This window comes from Ochotona curzoniae, unplaced genomic scaffold, assembly GCF_017591425.1.
Source record: "Ochotona curzoniae isolate NIBS_2020 unplaced genomic scaffold, NIBS_Ocur_1.0 scaffold_3835, whole genome shotgun sequence".
In the NCBI taxonomy this organism is placed as follows: Eukaryota; Metazoa; Chordata; class Mammalia; order Lagomorpha; family Ochotonidae; genus Ochotona; species Ochotona curzoniae.
In genome coordinates, this window is record NW_024467114.1 from 8,797,831 (window position 1) to 8,823,876 (window position 26,046).

Genomic DNA, 26,046 nt, shown 5'->3' on the forward strand with positions numbered 1-26,046 from the left:
CTGGGTCTGACACTAGGTGTGCTGCTCAGGTTCGGCTGTGTGCCCAACACGGAACCTGAAGCCAGCTGAGCCAGATACTTGCAGGCTGCAAATTGCGCCGCTGAAGAATGTGTCACCAATTTTTTAACCATTCAAATGGGAGTACTTTACACTCTGGCTACATAACATTCCCAAGTAGTACTGTGCGAGTCTCACTTAAAATATCACATCTTAACTCACTAAGGCAAACACGGAGCCAACTATTAGAACAATTGAAGGAATTGAGGTACCTTGTGAGCTCGAGGGAACCACAACTTTTCCTACTGCGCAGTTAATCAACAAATAGTTTCCTATAGTGGGGAAAAGGCTATTCCACAGAGGCTGGGGCAGCCAGGGACAAAGCTGCAGCAGTGCAGGGCATCCAGGAGGAAGGGGCGCACCTTGGCTAGCAGGGGTACCAAGCCTCACCTGGGGCCGCTGCGGCGCCGTCCAGGACCGGCAGGGGGCGTGCTCGGCGGAGTGTGGAGATGGCAGGGATGACGCCGACCCAGGCCCCTAGGCTCTGGTCTCCAGGCTGGCAGGGTTCAGGTCCTCGGACTGCCGCGCCCGCAGCGCGTTTATGAGCTGGCCATCGGTCACACTGGGACAGCTGAGGGGCCGTCCTGGCCTTGCTGCCGGGCTTGAGCCTGCGCTCACGGCTGGGGCCCTAGCTGTTTCCAGGCGTGATTGCAGCTCAGCCGTCGGCGAGGCAGACAGGAGGGTTGGTGAGGGACCCGGCTTTTCGTTGCAGAGTCCGACCCCCCAGGACTGCAGCGGGGCAGGGGCCTCCCGGACCACGAACTTGGGGAAGGCGAGCGCCCGTGAGCTGGCAGGAACATGGCCACACGTCGGCTGGGCGCGTTTTAGGGGCATCTCAGGACCCCCAGAGGTGGCGTGTGGGAGGCACACATGCTAGCCTTTCAGGTTATGGAGAGGATAGGGGAGAATTAGGGAGTGTAGGGCCAGGAGAGAACAAAGCTCTGGGGTTGACTGGGACTTCCTGGGAAACATGGACTTGGCTCTAGCCTACCTCAGCCAGGATCCACAGGAACAAGCGGTATTAGCGCGTATGCATCTGCACACCAGCTAACTGTAACTGGGAAGATGTGTCAGACCCCACGTGGCATATATATCCCCTAGGGCAAAACCACGGATTTTTCTATTAACACAATTTTTATTTCATGTAATTTTAACTGATGCAAAAGATTGTTTTTGCATTCTTGTGAGATTTGTTTTTGTTTTTGAAAGCTGTCTCCATTTCCAGTGTAGGGTTTCTCTTAATTTTATTTGACTACTTACCAAATGAATTTAGCTATTATATTCCTATTAAATCTTTATGTATTTGCAGAAAATATCCAACTTTTACAGCAAGTTGATTATTTTTAAATTAAAAAATTTATTTTCATTAAAATTGCCTGCCCCTTTGATGTTCACAGCCTGTCATTCTACCTGTGACTTCCAGCAGCCACAGCCTGCTTGCCGACCCCACTACTTCACCTTTTCCAGAATTTCATCTCAATGGAAAGCTGTGGTAATGTAACTTTGAGTCTGCCCTTTTTTTTTTTTAGCTTTTATTTATTTATTGGAAAGTCAGATATACAGAGAGGAGAGACAGAGAGGAAGATTTTCCATTCGATGATTCACTCCCCAAATGAGAGCAACAGCCAATGCTATGCCAATCCAAAGCCAGGATCCAAGAACTTCTTCCGGGCATCCCGCACGAGTGCAGGTCCCAAGGCTTTGGGCCATCCTCCACTGCTTTGCCAGGCCACAGGCAGGGAGCTGGATGGGAAGTGGAGCTGCCGGGATTAGAACTGACACCCATATGGAATCCCGGCACGTTCAATGCGAGGACTTCAGCCACTAGGCCATGCCACCGGGCCCAGTTTATTCCTTTTTATTGCTGAATAGTATTCCAGTATATCAATATACCTGATTTTACTTATTCACCCGTTGACGGACACTTGTGCTGTCTCCAGGTTGGGGCAGCTATGAATAATTGTATTTCATTATGGAAACTCAGTATTTGCATGTTTTTACATGACCTTTGGTTTCCTGGATAAATACCACAAGCAGGGTTCAGTATAGGTAAGTATGTCTAACTTACAAGAAACTAGCACTCTATTCCACAGTGGTTGTGCTTTTGCATTCCTCAGAGCAGGAGTTCCAATTGCTCCAAGTCTTGACTCTTCTTTCCTTTTGATGTTTTATTGTATACTTTTAAGACACATTTTAAGATGTATTTCATTCTTTATTAGAAAGGCAGGTATACAGAGAGAGGTATCCATCTGCTGAATCACTCCCCAAGTGGCCATAGTGGCTGGAGATGAGCCGATCTGAAGCCAGGAGCCAGGAGCTTCTTCCAGGTCTCCCACATCAATGCAGGGTCGCAAGATTTGGGGCATCCTTTACTGCTTTCCCAGGCCACAGGCGGGGAGTTGGAAGGGAAATGGAGCAGCTGGGATACAAACCAGCACTCATGTGGGATCCCAGCGGATGCAAGCTGAGGCTTTAGCCACCAGGCCATTGTGCCAGGCCTCAGACACATTTTTAAACACCCTTTTACAGGCTCAATGTGCTGACACCAAAATTTTAGCCTAATAATTAGTGCTATAAAATGTCCTCTTAATTTCACGTTTTTCCCATATAAAATTTATTGGCCATAACACATGCAGAAAGAAGCCCACCTCTTTCTTTTCCATAGCCACACTGCTTGTCCTGGTGGGGGGCTCTGTGGACTCTCCTACCTTGCCCTGTCTCACAGGTTGGCATTCCTGGGCTTGCATCTCTGCTCTCTTCTTGGGTGACTTCAGATCTGTGCCTGTGGTCCATTGCCTCCACCTGCAGACTGCTGAACATCCTCCCGGGGTACTGTCTGCTACTGTACATCTCCATCAGCACTTGCCCTGGGCGTCAGGAACTCAACTGATGTCTGCAAGCACCTCTCCCACTCCCTAGCTGTGGTAGTATGTGACAGCATCTTGTCAGCTGCCCAGCACAGAAGGTGGTGGGATCCATAGTATACTCCTGTCTTCCCCTTTCTTCCCAGACTAAAAGACCACAGAACGTTCACAATGGCCCTGCTGGCCCACGGACGTGTTCCTCTCATGGTCATAGTCATGGTCATGACTCTAGCTTGGGCCCCACTGTCTTATACCCTCTTGGTCAGAATCCCCATGTAGAGGCCTTCCTGACACTGGATCAGGGGGATCTTTCAATGTACAAATCTGAGCTCATCAGGTCCTGAAGGCTTCAATGACTCACCATCAGCAGGGAACAGGTTACCACTCAAGATTTGGTGTGTTCGTTTTAAAAAAAATCTACCAGGCCTGCCCTGTGGCATTGAGGGTTAAGTCACAACCTGCAGTACTAGCATCACTCACTGGCACTGGTTTGTGTCCCAGATGCTCCACTTCTGGTCCAGCTCCTGTTAATCGTCTGGGAAAAGCAGTGGAGGATGAACCAAATACTTGGCCCCTGCACCCACATGGGAGATCAGGAAAAAGTTTCTGGCTTTAGACTGGCCCAGCTCTGACCATCGTGGTCATCAGGGCAATGAACCAGTAGTTGGAAGACTGGTAACTGCCTTTCAGATAAATAAAATAAATTTTTTTTAAAAAAGAAAGCTTATTCAGCTACTACCCCTATATTCAACTCGTGTTTGAATTCTGAAACCAAACTACTAGATTTTGGATTCAGATCATCCCATTCACTAGTCACTGTCCTGACATATGTAATACAGTCTTCCATGTGTGTGGTGTAGAAATTTTTTTCTTTTGATATCTGATTTTTGTTTTTGATGTTTTTGCTTTTGCATTCTGTGCTTCTGGGTCTTACTCATAAAATCTTTGCCCATTCAAGCATCCTGAAGCATTTCTTTTGTCCTAACAGTTTCAAACTTTCAAGCTCTCTATAGTAATCCACGTTGAGTTACTGTTACATACTGTGTAAGGCAGGAGGTCTGGCTACAACTCTCTGCATGTGGATGTCCAGCTTTCTCAGGATGTCAGCTTAATAGCGTGTGTTCCGAGAACCTCTGTCAAAGACCAGATAGCGCAGGCGTGTGGGTTTACTTCTGGCTCTTCATTCACTGACCTTCTGATCTTCTGATACTTTCTTCTCAAAATCACTTTCTTTGTGTTTGAAGAGTAACATGTAGCATATCTTGTGGGACAGGTCTGCTTATGCTACATCCTAGGACTATCTTTGTTTCTCCCTCAGATCTGAAGGGCAGTTGTAGCGCGTACAGCTGTTTTGGTTGGCAATATTTTTTCATGCATACCAAGGGCCATCTAATTCCACTTCCTTCTGGCCTGTAAGATTTCTGCTGGAGAGTGCAGCCAGGCAAGCTGGGACAATCTTCTTTTATTATTATTATTATTATTATTAATAACATTGTATTATGTGACACAGTTTTATAGGTACTGGGATTCCCCCAACTCCTCCCATTCCCCTCCCCCCATAGTGGATTCCTCCACCTTGTTGCATAGCCACAGTTCAAGTTCAGTTGAGATTCCTTCACTGTAAGCATATACCAAGCATAGAGTCCAGCATCTTATTGTCCAGATAAGTTCAATGGCTTCTTGGGGAGACCTTCTCTGGTCTGAAGGTAGAGTCAACAGAGTAAAATCCCGATCAATCAAAAGCCCCAACATAACATCAGCAACAATATACAATGTTATGGTATTAATTGACATAGTATTGAGTAAACAATATGTTAAAAATAATGCAAGTTCTTAACCACATCCTGTGACTACTCCATTGACATTTCAACAATTGAGGTGCATAACAGTTATAGGAGGGGTGTGCAGAGAAATCTTCAATACCTTGGTGAGGAGTACTTACTCTGTGTCCTAACTAGTAAGGTATGTGCGAGTCCATGCTGACCAAGCTTTCCTTGTTGTTCTCTGCCTATCTATTTTAATGTGTGTGTGTGTGTGTGTTTGGCGGGGGGGGGGGGCTCTGGAGCAACCCTGATGGTCATTGCAGAGAGGGTGGAGACCCAAAGTTGGAACTAAGTAAGGACCAGAGAAAGCTTCTCTCCCTAGCCCCAAAGGAAGTTTACTGTACTTCTGATTCAGAGGACTGCTCTGGGTTCCTGGCTGTTGTTTTGGTGACCTTGGATCCTACGAGGAATTCGGGCTTCTTTCATCCCGTGTAGTAGATCCAAAGCGGAGGGATGCCCTCTGAAGGCATTCCAGTTCCCCGTGGTCTCTTTGGCAGTTGGGATGTAGTCCTTGGTGCCCATACTGATAGTCCTTGGTGGGGATCCGGATGGGACAATCTTCTATACTAGGTTGCTTCTTTTCTCTTGTAGCTCTTTAAGTCTTTCTTTATCCTTGACCTTGGGGGACTCTGATTATAATATATCAAGGGCTAAACTTGATTGAGTTGATTCTTATTGGTGACCTAAAACCTTCCTGTATCTGGATAGCTGTTATTTCTCTAGGTTTCTGGTGTTTTCAGTTATTATCTCTTTAAATATGCTTTATATCCCTTTGACCTTCTGAAGTTCTTCTTAAACACCAATAACTTGGACAGCTGTTATTTCCTCATTAAAACTTACTACCTCAAGGCAAAGGCTGTTTTGAAATGGGACACACAAAAGGTACTCAAATTTACCTAAAGACTGATGAAAAGGAAAAAAAATGGTTATCTTTCAAAAGCTGTCTGAGTTTTCCTATCAGTTTTGTTGTAGTTAAGATATATTTATTATTATTGGAAAGGCAGGTTTACAGAGAATGAGGGAGAAATATCTTCCATCCATTGATTCACTCCCCAAATGGACACAACGGTCAGAGCTAAGCCAATCCAAAGCCAGGAGCCAGGAGCTTCCTCTGAGTCTCCTACGTGGGTGCACGTTCCCAAGGCTTTGGCCATCTTCTATTGCTTTCCTAGGCCACAAGCAGGGAGCTGGAGGGGAAGTGGAACAGCTGGGACATGAACCAGTCCCTTATGGGATCCCGGTGCCTAGGTTATTATGCTGGGCCCTTCTCCATCAGTTTTATTGTTTTGCTATAGTCTTAGAGATAGTGATGGATCTTTTTTTAAATAAAGTCTGATTTTGAAACTTGAGTTTTTAATGCTATTTTTAAAAGCCTTTAATAGTTCTACTAGTCTGACAGTGCCCTCTCCCCTTTGCTGTGCAGCCGCCATACTGTAAAATTCCAGGCAGGGTACACTGTATTATGCAAAGCAGGTTGTTGTTCGATGTGCCATGCATTCTCACCTCTTATCTGTGAAAGGCAAAAAATTCAGCTATTTCCTGGATAAATTTGCTGTAACTCTTAACTCCTAGTTGTACATCAAAAGCACACAGCTTACCTGAAAAACACAGTTTGTCCTCCCCCTGAAGTTACTAATAAAGTACTGGATTTCACCATGGGTTGAAAGGCAAGCCATGGAAACAGTGTGCTGGAGGATAGGACCGAGTAGCAGGAGTGCTTGGACATTACCCCGAAGAGGCAGGTCAGATTTTTCACAGAGTAATTGCCCAGGTTCACCTGACGACAGGGGGAGTGGCCTGAGGTTGGATTAGGAAGCTCCAGGCACCCGTTGCACCATGATGTTTACATCAGCAATGGATAGCCCTTAAACATGATAGTGGTGTCAGAAGTTTATATTACACATGATGTTTCAGCAACTATGAGGTCACTTAAATGATGCATGTGTGAGAACATATCCCTGTCAGTAAACGAGGCTGGATTGTGCTGCAAGCAAGGAATGAATGAAGATTTTAGTGTGGTTATAGTGAGCAGGAAACAGGGCAACAGAGAAAGACTTGTAAGATATTTGACAGGACATAATGAATGGAATGTATGGGATGAGAAAAGAATGAAAAGTTGAAAGTCATACTAAGATTTCCAGGCTGAGAAACTGAATGTAATTTCATGATGCCATTAATGGAAAATGTGCGTGCAAGGACAGAATGGAACAAAAAGAGGATCTGTACAAATCTAAGTTCTTTGTATGCCATTCAATTTTAGTATATGTGCTGCCAAAGCAAGCACTCTTTGTATGTCATTCAGATGGAGCAAAAGTAACACAACTAGGAGGTTAAGACACAGAGTTCCAGGTGGAAGGCAGAGGCTGAAATTTTAAGTTTGGGAATCAACAAGTTATTTGGTAACACTAGAGGTCACTGAAATGGATAAAACTAGACAAGGAATTCTTTATGCAGAATCGAGAGTGTCCAGCACATAATTAAAGATAACCTAAATTTCTTGTTAACATTACTTATACAAACAATTTTAAGATGGCAACATTACTTATACAAATAATCCTAATAAGGCTTACACATAACAGTATTAAAATAAATAAAAGTTAACATGAAAAGACAGTTATTAAAATAATCTGCATTCCATAGGAAAGCTTTCAATAAGACTGTTGTATCTCTGGACTGACTAGACACACCAGTGTCTACCACTATAGCAAAACTGTAGTTTTCAGCTCATTAAACAGCATGTTGGTGAGACTGGCTCTTGCCCAATGATGTCAGCACTCTCCTAAATGAAACAACCAGGTTTGGATCTAATTCCTACAAACATAAAGGCAGCATAAATTTATATCAACTCATAAAAATACAGTACACATTAATAAACAAACTCAACTGCTACTACCTAAAGATTGTTTCTTAACATGCCTGTCCGTGTATGTCCAAGTGCTCGTCAGTTTTGTGAAAGTCACAGGTTTAATAATCTGAATTCCTTACTGGGTCTAAAATTGTTTTAACAGGAAAAAGTAAGATTCAAGGAGTTTAAGAATTATACTCTGAGAAACACTACCTTATTAGATATACATTTTAAGAGTTTTAAAACACATTGAGGAACACATATAAAAACACATTAAGGAATATGACTAGGTTTCAGAAAATTAAATAATAGTATTATATGATCCAAGTAAAAAATGTTTTCTTTATTCAAATCATGTTGACTTCCATTATATTTTGAAATAATTCATAATTTCATTACATTCCACTCCAAATTCTTTACCATTTTACCAAAAATAACTTTTATACACCTTCCTATTTCATCTAATATTATACAGACTATCAATCTACAATTTTTACTTGATTCTCTCAAAAATTAGAACAGCTTATGAGGCTATTATATAAAACTAAATGGTATATTACACACCAAACATAAGTACAGATTCTGTACAATGTAGTAGAATAATATACACACACATATATATTACAATAAACTAAATACCTTGTCAAAAGTAATATTTGAAGACATCTTTCATGGAAAAAGTCTGTATTACAAAATGTGGTGACTCAGCTACCAGCTGCTTTCTTGTCATGAGTTTCTTTCAGTAGGTATTAACTGCCCATTGAGCTTCATTAACAGTTTTACCACAAGACCAGCCTATAAAATAAAATACACAACACCATTAAATATCAAACATGTTGGTATATTAAGGACATGTGGGAAGTTCTCTAATTAATTGAAAAGGAACTTTCTTTTCAGGAGGCAACTTTCCAAGAAATACAGAGGGAGAATTACCCAAGCTTCCTAAAGTGATGTGAGAGGTGACCCACTGGAGAGAGACTAATGGTGCATACACAGCAGAGGTCAAGAAGAGGGGAGGACACCTTGATAGAATAGATAGGCTCTGCTGACTGGAATTTAAATGTGTGACACAAGAATTTATTAAAAAACTGAAATGAATTTTCCATGTCAATTTCTGGCTTTCCTTGCTTAGGAAATGCCTGCCTTGATATTAAATATTTTGATTTCACTTAATATCAAAGGTTTCCATTGACACTAAATGGGCTATGCTACTAAAAAACAAAAGCTCATCATAAGAAGTCTAAAATAATTGATAAGGGCTTACCTGTTTTGTATGCACTATAAAGCTCATTTTATTCTCCATACTATGGATTTGGAAACAAGCGTCAGCATCTCCCAGTTGCCACATAAAACAGCCATACTTAAGACTGATGAGCAAAGCCTGCAACATAATTGAAAATTATTACATTAAATATATGTTAAAAGCCAACACCTATTTTCTCTATTTACATTTAAATCGGTCTAAACATACTGACTTCGAATGTTATAATAAAGACTGTTTAGAGTATCTCACTAACTTCATACAATTTGACTTATATATTATAGAGAATGATAATCATAAGTCATACTCTTGACACCAGATTACCACACTTCTTTTTGTTTGTGTGTTTGTTTTTTGAAAGTCAGAGTTAGAGAGAGAAACTAGTTCATTCCCCAGTTGGACTCAACAGCCAGGACTTGGGCCAGCCGGAGCCAGGAGCCAGGAGCTTTCTTCCAGGTCTCTCACATGGATATGGGGACCCAAAAACCTGTGCCATCCCCCACCTCTTTCCCAGGCCATTAGAAAGGAGAGCTAGATTGGGAGAGGAGCAGTTAGGACTTGAACTGGGTATAGGCCATAAAGGATGGCAGTGAAACAGGCAGTAACTTTAGCAGCTGTACCACAATGCCAGCACCAAAAAAATTTTATAAAGATGTCCATTCCAATAATCAGTGACTTTCAGGAAATGTACTACAAACTTTTACTTTCCTCAGGTTAAAAATAATGATCCCTTTAATTTATTAAGTACCTTCTTTTTGAATAATAGCAAAGTACTTTCAGGTCTGAAATTCATGCATTAGGGTAACAGATTGACTTTAGCAATCTTGTCCCACTGAAATAAGCACCTTGACACATTTATTGTGAAAATAAGCATGATTAATCTGTTCCCACACTGTCCAAACATAGTGTACTTAAGGAAGCATTAGATATATTTTTGATTATTTTTCAATAATAACTTTCTTAGCAGTAACTTGTATTTTCTTTGCATACACATATACAAGAGAACTATGATGTCACTCTTGAAAACACATGCTTTCTATGAATACTAGCTTTCTATGAAAAGCAATTCTTATAGCTGAATAAAATATCCTTAAGATACCAAAAAGGCATCAGTTCCAGACATTTATACCTGAGGTTATGGTAAATCAAACACAATTAAACAAAATTAACTTACATGAATTTACATTATCCATAATAAAAAATTAATTAACATCTAAAAACTAGCTACTACATTCACATTACAAAAAATCACTTTATATGTAGGATATTTGGCATATAGGTAGAGATAGCAATAGTCACTTAACCAAGGTACAGACTAGAACACTGGGTCAGGACATAACACCTAAAATTGCCTTTTGGATTAATCATGTGAAAAATTTTTAATCAAAGCAAGAAAATAGCCCATTATTATGGCTTCAGAGCAGTTTAGTGCAAGGAACAAAATCTATCCATGGCAGTCTTCACTTACAGACAAGTCAGGTTTCCAATGGAAATACTGAGTCCATAGGTTAAAATAAAGCTTTTTCAGTAATGGACATTGTGCAGTGATGAAGGCATTCTTAAGAAACCCTAGATAATGAAACTAGCTAAGTGGAGTTGAAGAGTCAGAGGCCGCAGGTTTAGGTGCTCAGTCTGCACAGAAGGGGGAAGTAGGTCCTGGTGGTACGTCAGACCTAGAAAGCAAGGTGCTCGTGAGGAGAGTAAAAAACAGCAAGAGAAACTGTTCAGAAAGACAGCTGACAGCAGGAAAGGGACAGCCACAGAAGTCAGAACTGTCACACTGGTGACCAGCAGACAGGCCAAACAGTGACGTGAACAGACAGAATGATAGGCTGGCAGCTGGTTGCTGAAACACCCAAGAATAAATGTTGAAACAGCTCCATACGTTACAGGAAGACATTATGGTCAATATAAATTAGCATCAGCAAAGGATGCTCTGTTGTCTGGGTGCAGTAGTGGTACTTTACTGTCATCAAACACAAAGCCACAACAATATATTTATCCATTCAACAGTGCTTACATTTTATGTAAACAGGCCAGCAGTAAGCTTATGCAATTGGCTGAGCTATGTTTTCAGATGAGTAACTTTTATTATTTAAAAGAAGATAAAGAATGTAGAAGTTATTGGTATTAAAGAAAACTATTTATATGTGGCTTTAATCTATGTTTCTTCCTAAGAATTAATTTCTGGGGTAAGGTAGAATTTCAAAGTCAAGTGAAGGTATTTTTGCAGATGAAGTGTTGAGTTTAGCAAAGCTTGTCAACCTCAGCAGATCTTGGTCAGTCAAGGACAACTGAAGAAAAGCTGGCTGTGCCCATCTTTGAGGACTGAAACATATAATCATCTTAGCGCTTCCAAAGGTGCCCCCAGCTTATCAGTAGCTTACAGACCATATGGTAATAATTACATGCACAAAACACATCTTTAGCCTTTGGTCCAATCATCATTTTATATACCAAAGTTCTCACTTCTATTTCTAGAAATTGAACATCTTATCCTGACAAAACAGACTGTTCAATGACATCGTTACTTATCATCCTTCTGTCTGCTACCATTATCTCACTTATTTAACCACTAGATCAGAATATTACTCATAAATGAACATAATGCTAAACCATCATTTGAATACCATAAAAACTTTTTAATATTCTCTAAATTTAGAAAGCAATCAAGCCAAACTTAAAATACAGCTCAGACAAATGACAGTGTCACATTCACACTATTGCCAACAAGTTCTGTGAAGAAAGATTTGCAAATGTTGATAAAAAATATTCTAAAACATCAAAGAAAAGATTTCTGTTACCCCTTCCTTGGGGAAGGGATATTTTATTATTATTACTGCTATTACTGTTGTTATGGCAGACTTCAAGAGAGAGGGAGAGAGAAACTGATCTTCCAGCCAGTGGCTCAATGGCTGCAGTATTCGGTTGGGCCAGGACAATCGGGAGGCTGAAAATCTATGCAGATCTCCCACATGGGTGCAGTGGCCCGGGCACACCAGCCATCTGCTGTTGCTTCCCAGGTCCATTAGCAAGGAGCTACATAGGAAATGAACCAGCCAGGAAGTGAAATGGCATTCACATGGAATGCTGGTGATGCAGACAGCTGCTTAATCTGAAATAACACAGCTCTGGTCCCCTCTATTTCTTTCCTTTTTCTTTTTTTTTAAGATTTTTTTAAAATTGGAAAGACAGATCAGATTCATGCAGAAGAACAGATGGAAAGATCTGGTTCACTTTCCAAATGGCTGCAATGGCTAGAGCTGAGCTGATCCAAAACCAGGAGACAGGAGCTTCTTCTGGGTCTCCAACATGGGTGCAAGGTCCCAAGGCATTGGCACATCCTCTACTGCTTTCCCAGGCCATAAACAGAGAGCTGGATAGGAAGTGGAGCAGCTGGGACACAAATGGTGCCCATAGAAGATCCTGGTGCTTGCAAGGTGAAGATTAAACCACTAAGCCATCATATCAGGCTCCCTCTCCCGCCCCCCGCTTAATTTTTTATATATATTGCAACAGAAGCAGCTGTAATATAATTAGCAGGAAGTTACTTTGCATGAGCAAAATAGTTTTAATAGAAAATGATAATCAGGGGTTGGCATAGTGATGTAGTAGTTGATAGTTTTCAATGCATACAAAAGCAACATATATTTATACAAAGATTGATTTCATTTCTTTTCATTTTCATACCGATGATAGCATATCACATAAGTTCAGCCCTTTTTTCTGCAGTAACTATATTTTTAAGAAACTTCTATATAAAAATACTCTCTATACTAAAAGATATCCCAATGCAAAAATTTACCATAATATTAACCTCCTATCAACAGTCAGTTTACTTTTCCCTCTGATGTTTTACAATGAATAACCTTGTAGATTTACCATTTCTAGATGCTTCCGGGCGGTCAGCACTTTGTTTTAGATAATGGAGGATGTTACTGTTAGAAAGCAGCTAACAGTTACCTTGGTCTCCATGTTGAGGAGATGAAGTCCCTTTATGTTCACTCCTACGTACACAGGGATGACCTTGTGATTGCTGGGGCTTGCCTTCGTAAAGATCTGTCCTGTGAAAAAAGCCGCCCCATAGCTTGGGATTTCCCAACAATTCTGTAAAAACATGCGCTGCAGGTGATGCATTTCTTTACTGACACCCTCGCTTGTACTAAGATTCTAAAAACAAGCAAGATAGAAACAAAAATAAAGCAGATGTGAAAGGAAAATACTCCTTTGAAGGTACAACAATGCCAGTTTAGCAAGTTCTAAAATCAAGGTTGACTCCAAAGAGCAAAATTCTGGCACATTATCCCGAGAGTATGTTCTTTTGTGTTATTAATGTTAAAAACAGAAAAACGTCAAAGTCTTAAACCAGTATATAATCTACTAGCTTTCAAGTGCCCCACGGGCAAGGACAGTATATTATTCCAAATTTTCAGTTGCCCCATATCTCAGCATTCAGTGAAGGAAACTGTTGGGTAAAAGACTCTACATTACACTAAAAATGAAGAATGTCTTGCTATTTTAAGTTACAGGAATCATGATCTAGATCCATTTTTCATTTTCAGAACTATAAATGCATGTTTAAATCATTAATAACATTAATGTCAAGTAGGCTGTGAAATCTCTTTTACTGCTACTAAATTACTTACCTTGTATTCATGAAGTATTCGGTTTGTCCAATGAGGTGCCTTACTTTTCAGTTTGGTAATAGGTACAATGGATTTCAGATTTTCTTCACTGTAAATACACATGCCAACATTCTTTAAATGAATCATTTTAATAGCTAAAGTATAATAATCATGTCATAAATGCTTTGAATGAACAATTTTTAAGCTGAAAAATACTGTTGTAAAAATATCAGAACACTCTATGAAGGTTTTAAGCAAAAAGTCACAATCCTAATATCAACACTTTCTTTACTGAACATATTTTTAAAATGGAAAATCACGATAAACAAACTTCAGATAAACTAGATCTCAGTGTCCTCTCAACGACTGAACAGGACATTCGTTTTTATGCCGAGATCCTAAACTGCATCTGCAAAATTTTTTTATTCTTTATTCAAGTCAGGTATTAGTGAAATTATATAAACATATAATAAAGAAAGATAAAAAAACATAAAGCATATCATACTACAGTCAAATAAAAGAAAAATAGTTTTGGAATATATAAAGATATAAAAATACCGCACTATAGTAGCTTTATCTCTTTCTATGCCTTGTATTTCAATATTTAATTCAAAACAAATGTACAAATATGTCCTAATAAATATTTTTTAAACTTCCTTAAACAAGTTCTCGAGCAAAGTTCAAGGTCAAGCATCTATTAAATACTTACTTCAGGAAACCTTGCTTATGTTTCTTACTCTCGTAACTTCCATAAACTATCTGCAGCAGCAGACTTGCCAGTATTATTAGTTTAGCATCAGGAGCTGTATAAAAGCCCTTCAGTAAATTATATCTGGCTTCATCAAAGAGAATCAGAATAGCTAGTGGGTCTTCAATCTAAAAGGAGAAAGTATAATTTTGTTGTTAGGCTACAATTTCATTTTACAAGTGTACAACTTGCTATTGTCGATATGGAAAAAGCAAAAGTTACATTATGTGTGTTAAATGAATGGTTATTGCTTTAGGGCAGGGGCAAGCAGCATTCCTTAGGAAGGGCCAACCAGCAATAGCTGCAGCTCTGCTAGCCATGTAATCTCTGCTGTGACTACTCCACAGCGCCAGCGCAGCCGCCGGCAGTGCAGCAGCAAAGGAATGTGGGGCCAGGCTTTGGTGTAACCTTATATAGATACTGAAATCAGAATTTCCAACAAAACCTTCACTTAAAATTAATTCTTCCAATTTTTGTTAGCCATTCAAAATATTAAAAACTACACTTATCTTGTGGGCTATACAGAATGAGGCAGCAGGCAGGACATGGCCATAGGCTGCAGCTTGCTACCACATATTCCTGAAACACTTTTCTGTCACCTATGCTTCATGAAACATGGTAATGAGCTTAAAGGAAGATAAAAGGAAGTGTGTCAATTCCTAGGACAAACAATTTTAAAAAGCTTGTTTTGAAACATTTTTTATTTTATTTGGTATTAAAACTTACAGTTGCAAGTAACAGTAGAGTATGCATTTTTTTAAGTTCTAAAATCTTGAAAGTTTCATTTGATCTAGTAAGATGAATAAAGATTGAGAAATACTACTATACAGAATATATTTCCACTTGAAAATAATCACCTGTTATAAAGTTTCTGAAAGAATATTTAAAGTACTTTCAAATGTAATTTACAATTGCCCTAAGTCCTTGCAATTGCCAGGCCTGCATTGTGGCGTAACGGGTGCCATCATCACCTGTGTCTGGGCTGCGACTACTGCATTTCCAGTACCAGGAAGAGCACAGATGGCCCAAGTCCCTGCCAGCTAGGGGGACACCTGAATGCAGCTGTGGCTCCCGACTTAGGCCTGGCCCAGCCCCATGTCCTTGAACATGATCATCTCAATTGAGTTTTTGAGGCCCGTTTGATTATTCAGTCAAATTTTGTAGTTTTTAGAGTGGAAACCTGGAATTACTTTTGTTCAGTTTAGTTGTTGGCATTTTATTCATCTGGATGTTATTTTAATGAACTGCATAATTTCCTTTCTGAATTACTAATTGCTAGTATATTTTTTTGTATTTCCCTAAGTTGAGTTTATATGCTATAAATCTGCTAAACATACTTAGTAGTTCCAGTAGGTTTTTTAGACTTCCTTCTCCTTTTTCTTAAAAATTTTTTTACATATTTGACATTTGCAAATACATAAAGTTTCATTTTTTCTTTTCCAACTCAGATGTTGCCATTCTCTCTTTCTTTCCCCGTCCAGCTGCTTTGGCTAGAACTCCCAATACAAAGTAAAATGACAGTGATAAAAGTGGGTATTTTTATCTTATTTCTGATCTCGGTAGGAAAGTTTTAAGTCTTTCCTACATTGTACCAGTGAGTACAATGTTAGCTCTAGGTTTTCATAAATGTCCTTTATCATAGTGGGAAAGTTCCCTTTTACTCATAGTTTTTTGAATTTTCATCATGAAAAGATATTACAATTTGGTAAGTACCTTTTTGGTGTTACTGAAAGTAATGATGTGGGTTTTTTCTTTTACTAGATTATTGTGTCCCCTTTTTCTTACCAATATTATTTTTTATTGGAAGTGCATATATACAGAGCAAAGCAGAACAGACAGAACATCTTCCATTCACTGCTTCACTCCCCAAATGGCCACCTGATCAGAGCTGAACTCATCTGAAGCCAGAAGCCAGGAACTTCTTCCAGGCAGGTCTCCCACACGGGTGCAGAGTTTCAAGGCATTGTGACATCCTCTTTTGCTTTTCCAGGACACAGCAGAAAGCTGGATGGGAAGTGGAGCCTTTGGGACATGAACTAGTGCCCATATGAGACGCTGCACTTGAAAGTGGATGATTAGCTAGTAGCCATTACACCAGCCCCTGTGACCTTCTCCCTTAATACCCCCCTTTAAACATGAAGGAAACAATATGGAAAAAATAATAGTCTTACCCCCTTGAACCTTTTTACTCTAATTAACTATGTAAAGATTGTCAAAATATTAAAAAAAATTAATACCAAAAAAAATTTTTTTTGTAAATCTACACCAGTTTAAATTAAAAAAAATAACTTTATAACAGATGTTTTACTATATACATAGCAGTTTTCTGCTTGATTGAAGAACAGCTACTTCCTGACCTCTGAAAATGAATTATGTCCTCTCTGCAAATGCTTTCCTTGCTTTCATTTTGCAAAGTATCTCTTCTGTTTGAAATTTACACAACAAATTACCATTTATTATCCTTCTGCGACACTACTTCCTAACTACTGTTAAAATTAACTTACTATATAATTTTTCTTGCCAACAGGTTGGTCACTTTCCTCAGGGTAAGTTTTCTTACTTTTTTTGTATTCTTAGGACAGTGGTAGCAGAATGCAAAAGAAAGTGCCATTTACTACAGACATGTAAGAATTGGACAGAAGGGGCCAAGTGTGATAGCCTAGTGGCTAGATCCTAGCCTTGCATCTGCTGGGATCCCACATGGGTGCTGGTTTGTGTCCCACCCACTCCACTTGCCCTCCAGCTCCCTGCTTATGGCCTGAGAAAGCAATGAGGATGACCCAAAGCCCTGGGACCTGGCACCTGTGTGGGGAATTGGAAGAAGCTCCTTGCTTCAGATTGGCTCAGCTCCAGCCATCGCAGCCACTGAGTGAACCAGCGGATGGAAGATCTGTCTCTTTGTCTCACCTTCTCTCTGTATATCTGCCTTTTCAATTAAAAAAAAAATTGGACAGAAAATCAGAAGCAAAACCCATAAAATTGAAACAGCCAAATTTCTACCTCTGATGCCTACTCAGCAGATTTATTGCACTGGAATGAGAGTGAAAAGATTTCTAAGCAAACCTTTTTTTCAACTTCCAAAGGAAGCCTCACATCTCTTCTTAGGAAAAGCTGGGGTGTTTCCCGATGCGGATCCAGATTCGTCAACTCAGCGAGTATTTCCGGCCAGTCACGAACATGTTGTAAGGGCTTATGATAAGGCTTGAGCTGAAGGCCTGAAAAACATCTTTCCTTTTATAAGCTATAATATAAAATAATTCAATCACATCAATAAAAACTGTACTAAATATCTTCACATAAGTACACACTAAGGGCCTGCACTGAAAGCAGCATTTATTTGAGTCAACATTACTACCAGATCTGCAGGTAACTGCTTTTGTCTAAGCCCATAAGAAATGTACCTAATGGGAGGAATCCACCATGGGGGAGGGGTATGGGAGGGGTGGGGGGAATCCCCAGCGCCTATAAAACTGTACTACATAATACAATGTAAGCAACAATAAAAAAAAAAAAAAAGAAATGTACCTAATGTATATGCAATTATTAATTGCAATATAGTCTATTTGACATAGTCAGCGGTATTTGGTGTCAAAGAGATATGTTAAATTATTAAGTCGCTAATGAGATCAATTGACTCCTTTATATATTTTCTCTACTTTGAGGGACAAGCCTACAGTAATACTAGGTTGATTTTGAATTAAGAAATTTGGAAGAAAGTAAATATTTGGAAAAAATTATATTATTTTGAGATCATTAATTAAAATGAAGGCTAGTTGTATGAGCAAACACCACATTTAGCGTCGTCCAAATTACACTCCACTCCAAGAATGTGAGATTTTCTACTTAATTAATTGATTGATTGATTGATTTGCTATTTAAACATTGCTTTGAATGAAGCAAGGGAAGGGAGCTTAGGGACTTGTTTCAACAAATGAGCAATAATAACTATCTTTTATTTAAAAGAGAATAATAATACTGCAGTATTTTAAAATGCACAAACCATAAACATCATTATGCTTAAGTTCACCAGTGACATTCACAAAAATAATGCACTTTAAACAACAAAATAAAACAAACTTTCTTACTGAGGTTTTCTGAGCAGATCCAAATCGTGAAATACTGCTGGGTTTCCTGGGAGAGACGCATTCCTTCCATTATCTGCTGCACTGTGGTGTTATTGCCATGTTTCAGTTCAACAGAACGGTATGATCCATCCATTCTGTAGATTCTTACTTTTTCATACTACGACAAGGAATAAGTTATACAACCTGTTTAAAAACTGCAGATCACAATCCAACAAAATACTTTGAACTTCATGTCTTTTATTATTATTTTTATTATACATTTCTAACATGGAAAGTATCAGAAAAATGCTTCGAGTAAGAAACTGCTGACAGTATTTGGAAGACATTTTAAGCGCTGGTATTGTGGCACAGCAAGTTGAACTGCCACCTGCATGCCTAGTTCCAGTTCTGGCTGCACTATTTCTGATCCAGTTTCCTGCTAATGTACCTGGGAAGCTAACGGAAGACAGCCCAAGTACTTGGGCCTCTGCTATCCACACAGGAGACCTGGATGGAGTTTGAGAATCCTGTTTTTGGCCTGGCTGATGTAGCTGCTAAATAAGGAAGTCTTTTCTTCAAAAAAGATTTATTGGGCCCAGTATGATAGGCTAGTGGGTAAATCCTCACCTTACATTTGCTGGGATTCCATTATAGGTACCGGTTTTTGTCCCAGCTGCTCCATTTCCCCTCCAGCTCCTGCTTGTGGTTTGGGAAAGCAATAGAGGATGGTCCAATGTCTTGGGACCCTGCATCCACATGGGAGACCTGGAAGAGCTCCTGGTTCCTGGCTTAGGATCAGCTCAGCTCTAGCTATTGCTGCCACTTGGGGAGAGTAAACCAGCAAATGGAAAAACTTTCTGTCTCTCCTCTCTGTATATCGGACTTTCCAATAAAATAATTTAAATATATATATATATATATATATATTATTTTTTTCACTTAATTTGAAAGACAGAATTACAGAGAAGAAGAAAGAAGAGAAAGATCTTTCATTTGATGGGTCACTCCTGAAGAGTTACAGATGGCCACAACAACCAGAGCTAGGTTGGTCTGAAGCTGGGAGCATAGAACTTCTCCTGGGCTTCCCACGTGATGCAGAGGCCTAAAGACTTGAGCCATCCCCCCGTCCCCTCCTGCCCCGGTTTCCCTTTTTCAGATAGAAAAGTTATAGAAAGTGGAGCAGCCAGGACAGATCTGGCACCCATACAGAAAGCTGGCACTATGGACTGAGGGTTAGCATGTAACACCACCACAACAGCCTCAAATTAAAAAAAAATCTTTAAAAACAAAAAATAACTTAATTTTTAAAAAGTTTTGGGGTTATCTTTTTTCTAACTTGTAAAATTTCAAATAAATGAGTTTTATTAAATCACATACTTTCAGATATAACTCAATTTCTTCTGTTAAGTCTTTTCTACCATTTATTTACTTATTTTTAAGATTTATTTTCTTTATTTGAAAGGCAGAGTTATATATAGAGAGAAGGATCATCCATTCACTGTTACTCTCCAGGCTGCAGCATGGATAGGGCCGGGCCAGGACAAAGCGAAGAGTCCAGAACATCTCCTGGTCTCCCGCACGGGCAACAGGGGCCTAAGTACTGGGCCATCTACCATTGTTTCCCCAAACATATTAGCAGGGGTTGGACTGGAAGCAGAGCAACTTCAACATGGGAAGCTGGTGTTGTAAGTAGCAGCTTAAGCCACTGTACCCCAATGTCAGCCCTAACACCTTAATGTTTTAATTTTAACACAATATTCTTTTGTGTTCAGCATTATGTTAATGAGTTAATTTTAGGTATAGTTAGATGGGAAGACCAGAATGAATTAGCACAACACAAGAATAGGAAGCTACTTACTATGTGTTCATAAGGAGGAAAATTGTCTGTCATAGAAAAACTAACTTGTTGATGCTAAGCTAGTAAATGATGTGCAGTCTGTATTTGAAAATACAAAATGTTGCTTAGAAGGTATAAGTATAAAGCTACAGTTCAACAAATAGACTTACTGTAACCAGTACAGTCATGTGGCAAATGATGGTGTTTTGGCCAACAACAGAGCACACAATAGATGGCATCCATCATGCAGCCTCAGTGTGCAATAGGTTGCACTGAGTGTGTGGAAGCGCTCAGTGGGGTTAGCACGATGCAGTCACCTAAGAGCCTTTAATGAGAACTTCTCTGTTTTCAGAAGTGTGCTACTCCACAGTATGTCCTGATGATTTAACTCGACTATATAATTACACTGCAAATCAGATTATCTTTGAAGTTTTATTTATCTTTGAAGTTTTATTTTTGTGATGTAAGAATGTTCATATGTAAGAAAAAAAAGCAAAAAAGAAGAATGTTCATATGTTGTGGATGATAACAAATACAGTACATATGAAACAGTGAGGCTTGGTACTGCTAAAGAAGTTATCCATTGAAGCTTATCAGAGACCCTCAAATTACCTATTACATTGAGTACTATGTTTGGCTCTATTTATGAAGATAATTCTTACTGGTTTGTTAATAGCTTCCTTCAACAATTTTGCTGCTTCTTCCCAATTATTTTGTTTGTTTTCTTCACAAATATTTAATGGAGATCTTCCCTGTTGGTCTGTTATGTGCTGGAAATGAAGGAGAAAAAAAAAAGATCACTGTAATTATTTCAATTCCAGGAGGAAAATGTTCAATTAATCTAAATTTCACAGAAAATAAGATCTTAAGTATTCAATAGTAGACATTTTAGCACAAAATGCACTTGGATAAAAGATTGAAAACATTAGGAACCTGAATTGAGTTACAAGTTCTTGGCTTCAGCTTGGCCAAGCTCCAGCTGTTGTCTGTTGTCCAGATGTCTATCTGTCTCTGCTTTTCTCCTTTTCAAATAAATTAATTTTAAATGTATGTGCAAAAGCACAATGAATACACAAACATTACTTCACTAGTTTTATTCTTCAGTTGACCTTTCAAAGTGTACCATTACTTAGTGTCCCTGCTTGTTATTTTAGCTTCAACATTGAAAAAGAAAGAAACAAACAATAAAAACCAACCTAGAAAATAACTTACTCTGTCAATTTCTGGGTGGTTCAGGAGAATCTGGACTATTTCAGCATGTCCTCCTCCAGCAGCAAAATGAAGAGGAGAACTGAGCTGGCCATTTAACAGGTTTGGGTTGCACTTTCCTTTATCTAATAATATACGAGTGGCCTCAACTTTTCCATACCTACAAAAATACATAACTTGTTACGTGAAAGTTATCTGAAATGTCTTCAAAGTTCAAGTCTTACATGATGTATCAAATCTAAAATTTTTTCTGGGCCAAAGAGCAAATACAAATGCCTTCAGTGCTTGAGAGTTTCTAAAAGTTATTATAGTTTGAGCCGGTGCGATGGCTTAATGATTCAATTCTCACCATGTAAGTGCTGGATCCCATATGGACCCAGTTCATATCCAGTCTAGTCCACTTCCCATCCAGTTCCCTGCTTGTGGCCTGAGAAAGCATTAGGGGATGGTCCAAAGCCCTGGGACACTGCACCCTCATGGGAGACCCAGAAAAAGCTCCTGGTTTCTGGCTTCTGATCAGCTCAGCTCTGGCCACTGTGGCCATTTGGAGAGTGAACCAGTGCACAAAAGATCTTTCTGTCTCTTTCTCTCTGTAAATCTGATCTACCTTTCCCATAAAAATAAAACCTTTTTTGTTTTTTTTTTAAGAACCACTGGCTCAAATCAGTCTGTTTCTATTTCTGATCAACAGAGAGAAAATATAACAACAAATGAAGTAGGTAACTGAGAAACATCCCATACAATATGCCAAAGTTCTAGGTTCAAGAGATACAGTTTTTAGTCAAAAATAGGTTGAGGATCAGAAACAAATGTAAAAAGAATATTTTCAGGTAGGTCTGATAATGGTTTACAAAACAGACACAAAGACATAATTCTAATTAGAGTTGTGTCAGGCAATTTTGGAAACATAGAAACAGGGAAGACAGGTGATCCTTCCTACTCTGAAAGGCTTCCAATGTTCTCAAAGGCATAAAACAAGCATGGGATAGGTTACATAAACGACAGATGAGGATAACAACCGACAATATAAGGCATTTCATATTTGTCACGTCAAAATGGCACATAATTCATGCTTTGAAAATTCCAGGAAAAAACAGATGTGACAGGGCTGGCACTGCCTGCAATGTCATCATCTGCATATGGATGCTGGTTGTAGCCTGGGGCGCTACTCTTCTGATCCAACTCCCTGTTAACACATCTGGGAAAACAGTAGAGGATGGCCCACATGTTTAGGCCCCCTGCACCCACATGGGATACTTGGCAGAAGCTCCTGGCCCTTGGCTTCAGCCTGCACAGGGTCAGCTGAGGCGGCCACTTGAGGAGCGAATCAGCAGATGTAACTTCTTTCTGTGTCTTCTACCCTATGTAATCCTGCCTTTCAAATCAATAAATCTTGTGGGGAGGAAAAAAGAAACAAGAGAAAGAGAGAGCTACAACCTCAGATAGTCTGGGAAAGTGTTTTGATACAACAGGAAGAATAGGAGAATTTGAAGACAAGAGTACTTAGGCAGGAGAAAGGAGCAAGCAAAGCAAGCTATCAGGAGAGTAGAGAGCACGTGCCAGTGGCAGTGAGTCACCCCCGAGGTTAAAACTAGACGGTCAGGCTGCAATCTGAAGCAGTGGTCTGGAGGGGCTGCCTCAGACGACGACAGAAGCATGGAGCAATCCCTCTGTGGTCTAATTACATGGTCTTGAAAAAACAGTACACAAACCAAAGAGGATCCCTAAACTCCTTCAGGGTATTCAAGTCAAATGTTAAAATAATATGTAGATATTGTTTTCCCTTTTAATTTTTATCCTTAACTGTAGTGTTCTAGAAAAATTATGACATGTAATACTGTAACAGACTGAAGAACAGAAGCAAGTGAGAGGATTCAGCTACTTTCTATTAAGCAAGACTGGAGAGAGATGTATGGAAATAGACAGCAAAGCTGCTCTCACTAATTTTTTTTTTAATTTTGGAAAATATAGTATTTTCCTAAAATTTATGTTATATTAATATATGTTTATTATTGTAAAAGACATGCTTAAAGACTCTTGCAGTTTAATTTCTACTTTGGTAAATACTACTAGATTTAAACCACATAAGCAAAAGCTCTTTGGGATTTTATAACTTTTAGCAGTACAAAAGGGGTATTAAGATAAAAAATTGACAACTACTGAAAACCAATTCAGAGAGGTAAAGTCTGCCAGAGCTTACAAAGATCAAACCAGGAAGGACCAACCCAGGTACCTGGAGCAGCCCAGAGTTCTCCAACTTTTACACCAACTAGTACCTAAGGTCCAAGACAAAGCAATTTAATGTTTCACTGGCTATGTCTCTTACTATTCACATTCACATGAATCAAGTGATGCATCTGATTACAAATTCTGCAAAGTGAACTAAAATACCTCAGGAGGACTAAATCTGACTAATATTTTCAGGTGATAAACATAATTTAAAAAGTACACACAGATTAATAAATTTTAGGTTTAGACACTACAATCTTTACTAGTACTTACTAATAAAAGCCAACACTTACTTAGTTCTTACTATATGCATTCAAAGCACTTTATTTGCATTTTCTCTTCAAATTTTAGGGAAAGTACCATGTTAAGTCCATCTGACAGATAAAGAAACAGAACTTGGAGACATTAAGCAACTTGGTAATACTTTAAGGAACTTATCATTAGCACTGAAACCTAGGTACATTCCATGCACATCAAATACTGTATAATATTTTGTTTTCAGCTAATAGGTAGTTGAAAACATTACCACTTTTTTTTTTCTTAAACAGTCCCCTGCCACTAAAAAGGGCAATGATGGAGCTAAACATAAATGTGGAATTCCCAGACTGAAATTCACTACCTTTGATCATCCTAATTCCATGATGTATGTACTTCCCTGAGGTGTAAACTGCACGAGGGTACCTGAAAACGTTTATGGGAAAAGGGAGCTGAGCTAAGCTGACTTGGTGAAGTGGTGGTTGGTCGAGTGTATTAGACATACATGGCCATGCTGGAGTGTCTGGGATGCTGCCTGGCCTTGACTGCTCACTCCAGTTTCTAAAAGGCAGGCCATGGCAGGCAGGGGTATCTGCCTCCTGGCTAAGGACCCAGCCCAGCCACAGACATCTGGGAATTTGGGGGATGAACCAGTAGATGAGTGTTCTTTTCCCCCTCCCCAAAAAGTTATTTTAGCACAAAAAGTAAAATCATTCCCCAAAAATCGATGCAGTTTTTCATAATGTGTATTTTCCATGAACTTTTTAAAGACCCTTTACATAATTTCTTTTACTGTTATTTTTACTATCAATTTGCAACAGCTAACAACATTTTAAAATAACCCTGAATTTTAAATATATTCTAAATCTGAATATATTCATTCATTTATATGGGAAATATAACAGCATTTTAATAGAAAAGAAATATAGAAATTATATTTTTAAGAAAACCAAAATAGGGCCCAGCAGCATGGCCTAGAGGCTAAAGTCCTCGTCTTGAACGCCCTGGGATCCCATATGGGCGCCAGTTCTAATCCCTGCAGCTCCACTTCCCATCCAGCTCCCTGCCTGTGGCCTGGGAAAGCAGTCGAGGACGGCCCAAAGCTTTGGGACCCTGCACCTGCACGGGAGACCTGGAAGAGGTTCCTGGTTCCCAGCTTTGGATCGGTGCAGTACCGGCCATTGCGCTCACTTGGGGAGTGAATCATCGGATGGAAGATCTTCCTGTCTGTCTCTCCTCCTTTCTGTATATCTGACTTTCCAATAAAGAAATAAATCTTAAAAAAAAAAAAAAAAAGAAAACCAAAATAAGACATACACTAAAAGAAACTATACAAATTACTTCTTCATGGAAAAATGCATATTGTGGGGAGAAAACTATGCAAAGATTTAAAACAATGCCTTGCATCAAAATAGTATATTTTAAGAAATTTATCTATTTAATTTGAAAGTCAAAATTAATGGGTGGGGGAGGGGAGAGACAGAGCAAGAGAGCAAGAGAGAGAGAGAAAGAGAGAGAAAAAGATATCTTCCATTTGCTAATTCACTTCCCAAATGGACACAACAGCCACAGGTGAGCCAGGAGCAAGAAGCTAGGAGCCAGGAGCTTCCTCAGGGTCCCAAGGACTTGAGTCATCCTCCACAGGGACAAGGTTAAGAAGTGAAGCAGCTGGGATTTGAACCAGCACTGTATGGGATGCCAGCACTGTAGAAAGAGGATTAGTAGGCTACATCACCATGCTGGTCGCCCCAAATAATGTAAATTCTATTTTCCTTCAGCTGTTGAAGTACCCTCATTTAGCAGTGTGATCACAAATATTACAATTATAGAAATTAAAAGAATTTTGAATTGAAGATAATTCTAGAAATGTACAAGCTACTGTATTATACATACAGATAAAAATATAGAAATGTAGAGAAGGCAAGTTGCCTTATTCAGTCTGACAACCTAAGATATTATAGATATGTATAGGCAGTGACAACCTAAGATATGGATACGTATAGGCAGTAACAATGTGATAGTTCTTACACAAGCAAAGAAGTTCACTTTAAACAATAGGCCAAAAACAACTTTCACACAGAAATAGTAGTTAACGGCTTCATTAAGACTTTTAAGGTAAAGGGACACAGCAAACAGCTGACTCCCACTGTGAGGCTAAGCACTCAGCCAAGGAGGAGAGGACCAGGACAGTGAGACCTACAGTGGGCCGCCAGCAGGAAGCACTGCCCC

At 39.4% G+C, this 26,046-nt stretch overlaps 1 protein-coding gene across 6 annotated transcripts in view; it reads right to left on the bottom strand.

Moving 5' to 3' along the window:
• Positions 1–7,678: 7,678 nt before the first annotated feature.
• The window catches only part of KRIT1 (KRIT1 ankyrin repeat containing), a 31,068-nt gene continuing 12,700 nt past the window's right edge, over positions 7,679–26,046 (bottom strand). For 4 of the 6 annotated variants that reach the window (XM_040964834.1, XM_040964836.1, XM_040964838.1 and 1 more), the window contains 9 exons: positions 21,337–21,493; positions 20,787–20,894; positions 18,309–18,465; positions 17,287–17,438; positions 14,185–14,351; positions 13,497–13,584; positions 12,814–13,020; positions 8,854–8,970; positions 7,679–8,384 (listed from right to left, as the gene is read on the bottom strand). In XM_040964834.1, the coding sequence (XP_040820768.1) occupies positions 8,316–8,384; positions 8,854–8,970; positions 12,814–13,020; positions 13,497–13,584; positions 14,185–14,351; positions 17,287–17,438; positions 18,309–18,465; positions 20,787–20,894; positions 21,337–21,493 (1,222 nt within the window). In that variant the 3' untranslated portion in view covers positions 7,679–8,315. The remainder of the gene's footprint in view (positions 8,385–8,853; positions 8,971–12,813; positions 13,021–13,496; positions 13,585–14,184; positions 14,352–17,286; positions 17,439–18,308; positions 18,466–20,786; positions 20,895–21,336; positions 21,494–26,046) is intronic. The other 2 variants (XR_005882076.1, XM_040964837.1) reach the window with 2 other exon arrangements.